The following is a 12,762-nucleotide window of genomic DNA, read 5'->3' on the forward strand; positions in this document are numbered from 1 at the left end:
TCTGTGGTGTACCAAACCAACAGGTAATGCAGTTGAGATGTTGACTGTTGGAAACATGACTCAGCCAAGATGCCCCAAAGCAAGCAGGCATTCGAGGCAGCGCAGACTAGTTACTGCACGTCAATAATACATACTTGAAAATGTCATTGGCACCTTTGCTTTTAGACAGGTGTATTGGTCAGTGTTATTAAGAATGTGAAACATGAACAACAAATCCACTGTGTGGGTTGTGTGTGATTTTATCAAACAGGACATTGTACATGCCCAGACTGGTTTAAACAAGGTCTTTGTCTGTGGAAAAAAAAAAGGATTTCATATCTGCATTCCCAAACATGAAAACAAATTTAAATTCTTACGAATAAAACAGGCTTTCTTATAACAATGACCCATAGTTACCTTTCCCCCTGACCTCACCCACAGCCTCATTGGTGTGAGGCTTCTGTCACTATGGCAACTGTGACATCAATAGCATGCCGGTGGTCAGGTTTTGTTCGAGAGAGGGAGTGAATGAAAGGAGGAAATGGAAGATGAAAAGAGGATGCGAAGGAGGGAGGGGAAGAAATGAAGGAGGAGGTGGCTGGGAAGGAGAGATTTTGCTGGTGTCTGTGGATATTCTTGCTTCATTGCTTTATGTTTCCAGGGCAACTGCAGTATGAAAGCCTGCCTGCGATCCATCCCTTGTGCATGCCTCGTAGATGAAGTTGAGGCCTTAGGACAGCCTGTCCATATCTGCACCTCTCCTGCCGAGGCTCCACCCCATCGCATGTTTCCTTTCCCTTTGTGTTGCTACCGTCTCATTACATAGCTAACTGTTAATTAGTTGTCGCCGCGCGTGAATCAGCTGTCGCGCCAAGGAGCAAATGCGGAATGTGAGAGAAATTAAATAATAAACGCTCACATTCGTCCCTCGTGTTGTGACTAAGCATCTTTTGGAGCAAAGCAAAAAGCAGCATCTTCAACAGGAAACTCGGCTCAGCAACTTCATGGAAAGAAGGGAAAAAAATCAGGATGTGACTCCCATCCTGTTAACCTAGTTAGATCTGAACACATACAGTCGGCTTTGGTGTTGAGGTGAGAGCACACCCTCGTTTTCCTGTCAAGATAGCTGACACACGGGCATAGCCTCTTAAAAAAATGGTTTTAGTTTTCCCACAGTCCCAGATTCGTAACACAGCGTAAACACTGATGTTTTCATTAAGAATTTAACATTACATCAAGTGTTCAATTAAATTATTTTTTCTACTTCCTGATTTCCCTTTTTCTGCTGATGTAAAGGTTGAGCTTGAGCAGAGTTTTATAATCCTGTTGGTGAACCAGAAGGAATCATCTGTTGTTCCATGGGGTGACACTGATTTTTGCAGACAGCAGTCAGCTTATTTTAAGGCTGTAATGCTAACATGTTTCTAATAATTACAACTTCTGCACTTATGTCGAGCCTTTTCTCATTCATTTTTGTACATTTATATACTCACATTTTTACAGTGTTGCAAGTGAACTTGACATTTGCATCACCTGTCTTGTGTGCTGGCTGTGCATACAGCCAGCGGTCCTGTGGCATCTGTGTTGTGTCTCTGGAACTGTGTCTGGGCTGTTGAGAGCAGAGCGGGTGGCTAATGAATGACCTGTCAGAAGTAATGAGGTCCGGAGCACTGGACACCTCATGGTTTCCTCCTCCCTACTCTGCTGAATCACAGGCTTGCCTGCATTGCCTCACCCCAAAAGACTGCACGGGGAAATCTGGTTAAAAATTGGACAGTGTCTAATAAGGGAAGCAGAATTCATACACATCAGTAATCTCTGAAATTTATGACATATGCTCTTTGGTCCCTGTGTTTTTATTACCGTCAGCAGATGAACTATGATCTTTAAGTTTCCTGTTTTGCTGATTTCATAACAATCACAAATCTTCATTGTGCCATGCTGCACATTCCTATCTTTAGCTTTGAGTCACCCAACTGTCAGTCTATGCAACTGCGTCTGTAACTTCTCCCCCAGGCTGTATTCTTCCTAGAACTTGAAATGTGAATGTGTGGAGGGTGTGGCTTTGTGACCTTGTTTTAGGCTTCCTTATTTACCTGAAACTTTTAAGTAGCTGTTCATTTTGGTGCACTTGTTGCCTACTGACCATAACACATGACTATCCAACTCTTTTACGGAGAAAACTTTGTATCCAACGTCTGTGTTTACCACCTTCTTAAACACCCGTTTCAAATGGGTGGTAAAATTCTGTGTAAACATAAAAATGCACAACCAATTTGCAAACATGAGCACCTTCAGCCTAATGACATCATTGTTGTTACAGAAAAAAAGCAGAGACGAAAGCTGTGGTGAAGGCAGCGGGGTAGAGATACTCAAGAATAAGCCCTACACAGATGGACCGGGGGGGTCAGGCCAGTACACCCACAAGGTCTACCACATTGGCATGCACATTCCCAGCTGGTTCCGTGCCATTTTGCCCAAAGCAGCACTGAGGGTTGAAGAGGAGTCCTGGAACGCCTACCCATACACCCGTACCAGGTGAGGTTTGCTACTGGAGGAAGGACACTTCCACAGCTTTCGGATCAGTTAGGAGTTTGCGTTAAACTCAGCAAAAGCCACACAAAACAAGATTTGTTGTTATTTTTGCATGTTTGTGTAGCCCGCTTTTTACAGGATAAATAATAATGTTGTCATGCCCAGAATGGTGAGAGCAGCGATGCCCAGTGGACAGTCCTCCTGGAGCTGCTGTCCCACAAAAAAACAAAAAAACAGATCAAGTTGTCAGAATATTTCAGATATTCAGCTCTGATCGGAATGCAGCCAGCAGCGCTCCCAAGCAGTTAGATGTTGACGCTCCCTCATTCTCAGGACGGGACTGTGGTTGTCTGTGTGGTGCCTGATGAACGCGGACATGGAGGTGCTGAGAAGAGTTGTGTCCTTGACTATACTGTCGAGCTATTGATAGACTGCAATCGCCCATTGACAACCGGTGACAGCTTTGCTTCAGTCGACTCAGATGACATACATAGATCCATCTCACACATCTTGTGTCCCAGGCATCTTCAGCCATTCAGTTTAAAACCAGTTCTCTTAACAGAAGCAGATGTCGACACATAGTCTGCTCTTTGTCCTCTTGTTTTTACCCTTTTTTTGTTGCCTTTTGTCCTTCAGATACACATGTCCTTTTGTTGAGAAGTTCTCTATTGACATTGAGACCTACTACAAACCAGACACAGGCAGCCAAGCAGATGTCTTCAACATGTCGGCAGTAGAGAGGAGGCAGAGGACAGTTGGTGAGACAGTTTTAGTGTTAAATCTGAACCTCTTACAACACAAACTCAGATCTGAAGATAATTAATGTTATAGTTTGATTCTCATAGTCATCGACTACATACATGCTTATTCTGTACCTGCAGCTCCTTATCATTATCATCCGCTGTGTGGTAATACTGAAGAACAAGTACAGCAAGAAATGACCTTTCCATGCAGTGTTTGAAGTGTCTTGATATACAAGTTCTTTTGTGTCTCATCATAAAGAAGCAGCTAAGGCCTACTGGTGTCAGTTGTGTGACACTGCATAGGATTTTCTCCCATTAAATAACAATCATATTTGATATGAGGCTTCGCAGCAGTGGTTTAATGGCATGCAGTTATACAGTTACAGCCTTCATTTTAATTATTTTAATCAAGCTAGCTTTGTGTGTCTGTCAGGCAGAATTGAATATAAAACAAATTCAAGCCATAAATGTTTTCCTGATTTAATCACAAAATGACACATTACGACTTGATATTAAAGATGCAGAGTGACATATCATCATGCAACACATTTAAAAAAAACACGTGGCTCCTACTCATTTTCATTGTCTTTGGCAGATCTCATTGACATTGTGACTGAGCCAATCCCGCTTCATGAGTACAAAGCAGAGGAAGACACACGTCTCTACAAGTCAGTCAAGACCCAGAGAGGTCCTCTGACAGATGACTGGATCGAAGACTACAACGATAACCCGGGAAAGACCCCTATCATGTGTGCCTACAAACTCTGCAAGGTAGAGTTTCGTTACTGGGGAATGCAGTCTAAGATTGAACGCTTCATCCATGATGTTGGTGAGTGCAGGCACAAATGTGATAGTTTTTCACATTATGCATTTCCTCACCGCATGTTTGACAGAAGTGTTTTTCATTATCTGTCCCCAGGACTGAGAAAGGTGATGGTACGTGCCCACCGGCAGGCCTGGTGTTGGCAGGATGAGTGGTACGGTCTGACGATGGAGGACATCCGGCAGCTGGAACTGGAAACCCAGCTGGCACTCGCGACAAAGATGGCGCAGTTTAGTCAGGTAGAGGAGGCAACTGAGGCCAATGGAGGTGCTCCATCTCCAGACAAAGACCTGGAGGCCAAAGAAACCATTAATTCCATTGAAGCAGAGGAGGTGGTTGTCAGCTCAGGTGCAGAAACTCTCCAACCGCGAGGTGTACTCACCAAACAGTGGTCCACTTCATCTCGATCCTCCCACTCATCCAAGAGAGGAGGTGAGGAACATGCCTCAGTGCATGACCATGCATGAGATTCAGATTGGTGTCAGGGTATCACAATGTGCTTTGAATTCATGTGGTAGTTCTTTTATAGAGTTTTTCAGACTCTTTGACTGCAACTTTGCACCGTCCTGAAACACATTTCCCTTTACATATTATCATAACTATATTGACATTTCATTTTGCCTGGATTTGTTCAGTATGCCACGAGACATTTTCCCCTGAGGCATACCATTAACAAAGTCAAATTGTGATATTTGAAACGTCTCTACAGTGGAAGTTAATATGTGTAGAAGGTGACAAGGTCAAGCCTCAGTCAGAACATCCACGTTAATATATCTCCGGTTGTTTCTATGTCTTTTTTGCCATTTCAGTGTAGTACATGGTGATATTGCCCCTAAAATAAAACTCCAGGTGGGTTCCAGGCAGGGCAAAGTTTTAAAGAGTTGGGGCTATCCATAGAAATTATATGTGCATTGTAATTTATTCTGCAGTTCTGCAGTGTCCTCAGAATGTTCCAAAATATATTGTGGAAATATGAAGTCACAGCCTTGAAAATAAGTAACTCAATGCCATTAGTAAAAGGCTGCTGGCACTGAAAGTTGCTCAAGCTGAAGAATTGTTGAATTGATATTAATAAAATCAGACTCCTTGGGAACAGCTTTGTAGTATTCAGATTCTGCTCCCTTGATGTTAATTAGAATGTTTTTTCTATACTTGACTATTTTGTTTTTTAATTTCATTCACGGCTTCACATTTGCTGTATTGTCCAACTTCCATCACTTCACCCAAACAACTTGCTGAATATCGCCTGGGTTATATTTAGCTCCAGGTTGAAGTCATGAATCACATGTCCAAACACACCCATCACTATTGTGGTAACCTTTCCTTGAGGCAGAGTCCTCACTGTATTTGTCACCTGGACCCTGATTCTCATCCAGCGAGACTTGTTTCACCCCTGAAACCCCCCCCCCCCACATCCTGCCACCCCCACCCCCTCCTGAGCTATTTATAGCAGCAGTGCTGACATCACAGCCTACAGAATGCTGACGCGCTTAGCAGTGACCCTCCCTCCACCACTGTTGTTTCCTTCTGAGTGCTGACAGCTACAGCTGTGCCTCCCTCTCAATAATCTGCCCCCCTCTCTTCCTCTGCACTAATGATATACTGAAACATGGGCTAAAGACCCACCTGCTTTTAACATTAGCGATTTTCTACAACTGACATTTGGTTGTTGGTTTGTGTTGTAGTTTATCGGTGTTGCATCACGCTACACTTTTCACAGACACTCCTGACCACCAAGCACTCCATCTGTGATGCAGTAATACACCACAGAGACTGTTGCATGTTTATATCACACTGTATTTGTGTGGGCTGGAGGAGATTGTCAGTATTTCTTTGTCATAGCATGTGTGTGTGTGTGTGTGTGTGTGTGTGTGTGTGTGTGTGTGTGTGTGTGTGTGTGTGTGTGTGCGTGCGTGTGTGTGTGTGTGTGTGTGTGTGTGTTAGTTTAAAAATGGGAGAGAGAGAGACAATAAAACACATGTCTCAAAATAACAATTTTTTTTTTGATCATATGTGGTGTTTTCAGCGAGCCCATCGCGTCACAGCATCTCAGAGTGGAGGATGCAGAGCATAGCACGGGACTCAGACGACAGCTCGGATGAGGAGTTCTTTGACGCCCATGGTAACCACCGTATAGATTTTTCTGGATTGCAGTCAATAGCTAGACCAGGGGTCGGCAACCCGCGGCTTCGGAGCCGCATGCTGCTCTTTAGTGCCTCCCTAGTGCTTCCCTGGAGATTAATCACAAAATAAGAAAAAAAATAATACTGAAAAAAAAAGAGACAAATAATCTACTCATACTGTAGCTAAAAATCTTTACAAACAAAATTTATTGTAAATTTCCTATGTTTTGTTACGTTATCGACGTTATCGTGATGTTTAAAAATTTAGTTGGGCACCTACTAAGACATCTCATATTGCGCTGTGGGGTGCTAGGCGATGTTTTCGTGTATGTGCCACTCGAGCGAGTTACCGATAAGATTTACGAAGGCTGTTTTCCTGTACAAAACCGAGTAGTTCACGAAGTTAGGTTCTGTGATACTGCAAGTTGCTGATTAAATGCCAGAAATGCAACAAAACATAATACACTAACATAATAATGGAGTAAAACTTCAGCACCAAATATGGTACAACAGAGTAGTTACATGGTGCGTCATTCTTTCCAGGATGCGCTGTATGGAAAATTAAGATTTAATTATGAATCTCATTATGCATTTGTAGACTATTTAGTCAATTTGATAGTAGGCTACTATAACTAATATAGACACTTACAGCCTCTGTTGCCTTCATATCGCTTATAGTTTTTTTGTGGTTCCTGACAGGTTTTATTTTTTGGTCCAATTTGGCTCTTTGGACATTTTAGGTTGCCGACCTCTGAGTTAGACCCATAGACATGTTTATTGTGTTCACTTCTGAAAATCCTTCTTGCTCCCTTCTCCCCCTGACTCTGCATGCGTGTCTTTAACCACAGATCAGTTCTTAAGCTTCCCAGATACCCAGCATGCTTTGGGGCTGCAGTTGAAATAGGTGGGTGTGGTGTGACGCCCATGCTCTCTCTGCTGGATAAGTTTGGCCATGGAAATACACCCTGATGCTCGATTCAGAATGTCGTGCCCCCCCCATCGGTCACCTGCCACACACACACACACAAACACACACACACACACACACACACACACACACACACACACACACACACACACACACACACACACACACACACACACACGCACAGTCCTTTACTGATAATGAAGCAGAAAATACCACCCCCCCCAAGAAAAACCCCAAAACAATAAAGCTTATTAGTGTTTGTGTTGTGTAAGTTATTTCATTTTGTCATGTTGATGATTCAAGAATAAAAAGGGCTGCCTTTGATTTTATAGTTTGTGATTCAGCTTTGCTCTTCTGTGCCCACCTGTTTTTTCTCCTATCACTGAGAACGACAGGATGTCGTCAGACGGGACTGTGCTGACATCTAATTGCATGTTGCTGCATGTTCGGTTCCTGAAGTGAACACATATTCAATTTTGTTAAATGATTAAATGTATAATTTACAAATTAGTATTATCAAAGGAAACACATAGTGGACAGTCTATAATATGAACATCTGGTGGTAGCTTCACGTGATGGTGGTGCGCAAATGAAATCTGGAACGTTTGGCTCAGATACATTTTTCTCTTTGAGGTATCTGCACTCATGGTTCTCTCACTAAGCATTTACAGCAAATATTTCAGGTCTGTGTCCCAGATTCATTACGATCTGTTGCGTTGCCTTTTTCTGCATGGTGTAGAGTTTTCTTTTTGAATGAATACAGGAAAGCATCAAGAGATGAGATCTCATCATACATGCAGCATTCGGGATTAACACATCTTATTACATCCCGCTTCAAAGCGGTGATGTAATTGTCAAGTCGTGTGTTCGTCGGTTCATTAGTTTGTCCACCAAATATCTTCGTAATCGTTGGAGATAGAAAGATGAAATAAAAAGCACATTACTCGGGCGGCAAAGGGGATGAAAATGAGATGATGACCTTGCCCTTGAGAAAACTAGGTCAAGGCGAAATTTCAACTTTTGTACCCTCAGGAACCGGATAAGATGAGGGAGAAGGCCAGTGTAAGACCATAGATCAAAGCTAGTGCCTTGATCTACCTATGCGCTGGGTTTGATCTATGGTTTTACTCTCACTGGCTTTCTCCTTATGCACTAGTCAGGTACTACTTTCAGGGTACCCTGACCAACCCTGAAGCCAGGTCAGGGTTAAATCGCGGGACATTGCAGTCTCTGTGACTGCTTTGATTCTAGTTAATTATGGGTTTGAATTTATGAATGATGATCTTAACTTGCCTTGTAAACTAAGGCTATGTCCAGCAGTTATGAGGTCTATAATCTAACTGCACAACTTGGAAATGAAGGTGGATATAACTGTATTTATTGACTGTGACTGCCATGATTTGTCAATTAGGGGAAGGACATTTTTTTTGGATATATTACAAAAGTTTTATGTTACCCCCATCTCTATGTCTACATAACAGGTGAAAGTTCCCATATCTCAGAATCCACAGGACAGAATTCAGTTGAATTCATACCTGTATTGTAGGGACACACCATAAATGTGTGCATCTCATATTTGGTATCTTTTATCTCCTTTTTGTATACGTTTGAATTTTGGCTCATTTCTTGTCATTTTGCTCACATTCAGAGTCTTGTCTGTTATAAACTACACATAAACTGTAAAAAGTTTCATGCATGCTTTGTAGGGCCTTTTTCAGGGTGGGTAAAGGTTTGCATTGGTGACTGCATAGAAGTACACGAAATAATTAAAGCTAAAGGACTGTTTGATTAATTGTGGAATTAATTTGCAGATTGATAATGAAAAATTAGTTTGCATGAATCAGTTAGAATTAATTACCACAAACAAAGATAATAAATGTTAAACAAGTGAGAAACCAACTTCAGACATTGAGAAAATGAACTCCATGTGAAATATTTATATTTGAGAAATAAATATAATTAATTAAATAGTTAATAATTAATTCATAACTTGTTTGAAAGTTAAAAAATGGTCTCACTCTGGTGTTTGAATTTCTGAGAAACTGTCTGGGAAATAAAGTGATGTTAACTTCCGCTCAAAAATTGTGCCATTTGTTTATGATGCAACTACTGTGGAGGCAAATTTGACTATTTCATTTTTAAAATTTCAGATTTCAAATGCAGAATCTACAGTTAACTGGAGATGGATGCTTGTATCTCAGACGTAATTCCACTAGCAGTATAATAAATAATAAAAATGTCCTTACAGAAGACTTAAGGGTTAAAGCAGTATCTGTACCTTTGATTTTAAAACAGTCAGTGGATGGATGACACAGTCCAGCCTTCAGCTGATTCATTCATTCATTTTCGGCCACTTCATATGCCGTAAGGTGTCACAGGGAGCTAGAGCCCATCTCAGCTGGCATAGGGCGTGAGGCGGGGGACACTCTGGGCACGACGCCAGTGCACCGCTGAGCCACACACAAAGACAGGCAACCATGCACATACACACTCACTCCTACAGGCAATTTGGGACCGGCCAATCAACCTGAATTATTATTTGATTAAATATTTGTTTACTCTTCTTCCTTCATAGTTCAGAATTTTGTGTTTTTTGATTTTGGAAAACACTTTTATGGAAATGAAAGAACAACCATTTTACTCCAGGACATGTATAAGCCAGATAGATGTGCACAAACGGAATACTTTTTGATATAACAGCATTACATGGAGTCAATGATCATCATAGTCACTGATCTTTTACATCAGTGTAGGATTACATGTGAAGAGTCAGTTTATTTGGTCTCATCTCTGGGGAAGATTGAAATAGTTTGTGTATGCTGGTCAGTTGTTTTATTACATGAGCAGATAGCAAGTTTAATATCATTCAGTATTCTCTTACGCTGGACACCTTGAATGGTAATAAAATATGTTTGTAATTGATTTAGTTTTTGGGTTTTTTTTGCATTGCCCCTGCAGAGGATCTATCTGACAGTGAGGACGTCCTCCCAAAGGAAATCACCAAATGGAACTCCAATGACTTCATTGACAAGATTGAGGCTGCAGACACAGAAGAAACTCCTGGTATGGAAACAAAAAACATTTAACACAGTCACACTGATTCAGTACTCGATGTTAAGGAAGTGTGTCTGTGTTGCAGATGAGCTGTCCAAGGAAATGACTGTGGATTATGAAAGAGAAACCAGTGAAGAAAGACTAGATGAGGTACGTTTGTCTGTCAGTGTGCATGTCCAACCCAACCAGCCTGCTGTGATGCAGAACCATATCTGAAATACATATTCCTTCATTAAACACCCTTCAGCACCTAAAGGTTTCTCTAATTTATTCCATGAAAGTAATTATTTGAATCAGGTTTTATCGTTTTGAAGATAAAAGAAGGGATTTTTGTCCCTGAGGCTTTCTGTCCTTTGTGTTCAGATGCGTGGCTCTGTTAGCAGCCAAGCCGATAGCTCTCCCATTCCCACCATCACGGTAACAAGGCACCAGCCAGTAAGTAAACATTTTGGCCCTAGTGACTGTGGTCTACAGTAACTCCACAGAGAACCCCGATTCCCCTTATTCAACCCGGTATTTACTTCCCTTGTTCTTTTTTCCCCACCGTGGCCCAAAACCAAGTCCATGTACACACCTCATCCTCGCCCCTGTCTAACTCCAGTGTGTCGCAGCTGTCCTGTTGACCGTACATGTAGTGCTTCTTTGAAAATGTTTTGCATCGGACTTGAAAGACAAAACTGCACATTATATTGTTCAAATTAATGTGACATGACCTCAGGAAGCATTGTTGTCGTCTGATGTCTGTTACCTCAGCCAATGAGGATGTTTTTTCACTGGTTTGTATGTTTGTAAGTCTGTCAGTCTGCCTTTAGCAGGATCACAAAAAAAAAAAAACTACAGAGGGATTTTCATCAAACTTTGTGGGAAAGTTGGGAATATATGACAGAGAAGAGTTTATTCAACTTAAGATCCAGGTTTTAGATTTTTTTTTCCTCTCTTAAACATTGCACTAGAGAGTGGGAGGAATTTTTATTTTTCTGAACATTGCAATATTAGTTTTTCAACCACTTATGACAAGAGTAAGCTACCTGACAGGTGACCATGGATCCTGATGTCAGAGATGGGCAAGTGACAAGGAAGAAAACATAAAATTATGTAAACCTGGGAAACATTCCATTATCACTGAGATGCCTGTGCATGCATGTGTACTGTTTGACAGATCTTTGCGAAACCTATTACGACAGGTTATTAATGGGAATTTAGATTAGGATTTAACCTGACTGTTGTTTCTTGTGAACGTATCTGCTCGACTGAGTTCTGTTCCGTTTCCCTTCATGGTTTTTGCCTCCCTCTGGATGTGAAAATACATTTTGTTCAAACATTTTCTTGTGTTGTCCACATTTGAAATGGCCACAAATATGACTCACAAATAGGATAACATGCAAATACAGTCATTTGAATTATAGATAATAGCCAATGCACTGATGTTTATCCATGATTTTTTTGCCACTCAGTAAGCATGTTGTTTTTGATCATAAAGACGTAAAGAATGTTTTTACGTGTAAATGCACAATAAGGATATATTATAATTACAATATAATTGATTGAACATCATACGAAAGCTATCTGTTCCTTGTTCCTCATCCTACATCTATCTCTTTCATTTCCTGTTCTCAGGAGAGCTCATCTCAACAGTCTCTGCAGCCTTCAAAGATCCATGTGTTGATCTTGGTGCTGCATGGAGGAAACATCCTGGACACAGGTGGAGGGGACCAAAACAGCAAGCAAGCCGATGTCAACACAATTAGTGCGGCTTTTGACACGGTCATGCGTGTTCACTACCCCGCAGCGCTAGGGCGCATCGCCATCCGCTTGGTGCCCTGCCCTGCCATCTGTGCTGAGGCCTTCTCCTTGGTGTCAAAGTAAGAGGACACATACACTTCTTTCAGTACACTACAAGCATCAGGGAGAATGAATTGAAGGTTTTATCTGTTTCTTTCATGTAGCCTGAGCCCTTATAGCTACGATGAGAGTTGTCTGTCTAGCAGCCAGGACCACATCCCCTTGGCAGCCTTACCTCTCCTCGCCACTTCTGCACCACAGTACCAAGAGGCTATGGCAACCGTCATCATCCGTGCCAATCAGGTGTACGTGGACTTCATAAAGTCTTTGGATGGGGCAGCGTTCTCTGGCCAGGTCAGTCGCCTCAAGTTGTATCAGGTTTTTGCTTTCGTTTTTATATCTTGTATTCATTTGTCTTTTTGAACTGTGTTGGAGCGTTTGTACAGGATGGTTTAAGTGAATCATGTCAATAATAAGATTATTTGTTTTAATTATTTGCATTTGTGCGTAACTGCATTCATTGTACACATCTCTCTAGGTGTGTCTCATTGGGGACTGCGTGGGAGGAATATTGGGATTTGATGCACTATGTAGTAGCAACCAGACAGTTAATGAAAGCCAGAACAGCAGTCGCAGGGGGAGTGTTGTAAGTGTACAGGTAAGAGACAAAACATTCACATTAGTGTAAACGTGTCAAAAATATGTTTTAACTCAAAAAACATGAAAGAACTTAGGTTTTATACTTATTTTACCAGACATTGTGGCGACTGCATCAAACATACATCCTGTGTATTT

The 12,762-nt window shown here is 41.6% G+C and overlaps 1 protein-coding gene across 5 annotated transcripts in view; it reads left to right on the forward strand.

Moving 5' to 3' along the window:
• Nucleotides 1–12,762, forward strand: part of LOC137592215 (membrane-associated phosphatidylinositol transfer protein 2-like) — a 40,869-nt gene that overhangs the window by 18,928 nt on the left and 9,179 nt on the right. For all 5 annotated transcript variants that reach the window (XM_068310206.1, XM_068310210.1, XM_068310209.1 and 2 more), the window contains exons 3-12: nucleotides 2,303–2,517; nucleotides 3,151–3,272; nucleotides 3,853–4,086; nucleotides 4,177–4,512; nucleotides 6,107–6,202; nucleotides 10,090–10,194; nucleotides 10,271–10,335; nucleotides 11,803–12,047; nucleotides 12,132–12,321; nucleotides 12,506–12,625. In XM_068310206.1, the coding sequence (XP_068166307.1) occupies nucleotides 2,303–2,517; nucleotides 3,151–3,272; nucleotides 3,853–4,086; nucleotides 4,177–4,512; nucleotides 6,107–6,202; nucleotides 10,090–10,194; nucleotides 10,271–10,335; nucleotides 11,803–12,047; nucleotides 12,132–12,321; nucleotides 12,506–12,625 (1,728 nt within the window). The remainder of the gene's footprint in view (nucleotides 1–2,302; nucleotides 2,518–3,150; nucleotides 3,273–3,852; nucleotides 4,087–4,176; nucleotides 4,513–6,106; nucleotides 6,203–10,089; nucleotides 10,195–10,270; nucleotides 10,336–11,802; nucleotides 12,048–12,131; nucleotides 12,322–12,505; nucleotides 12,626–12,762) is intronic.

The sequence above is a fragment of the Antennarius striatus genome, chromosome 3 (genome assembly GCF_040054535.1).
Source record: "Antennarius striatus isolate MH-2024 chromosome 3, ASM4005453v1, whole genome shotgun sequence".
Taxonomy (NCBI): domain Eukaryota; kingdom Metazoa; phylum Chordata; class Actinopteri; order Lophiiformes; family Antennariidae; genus Antennarius; species Antennarius striatus.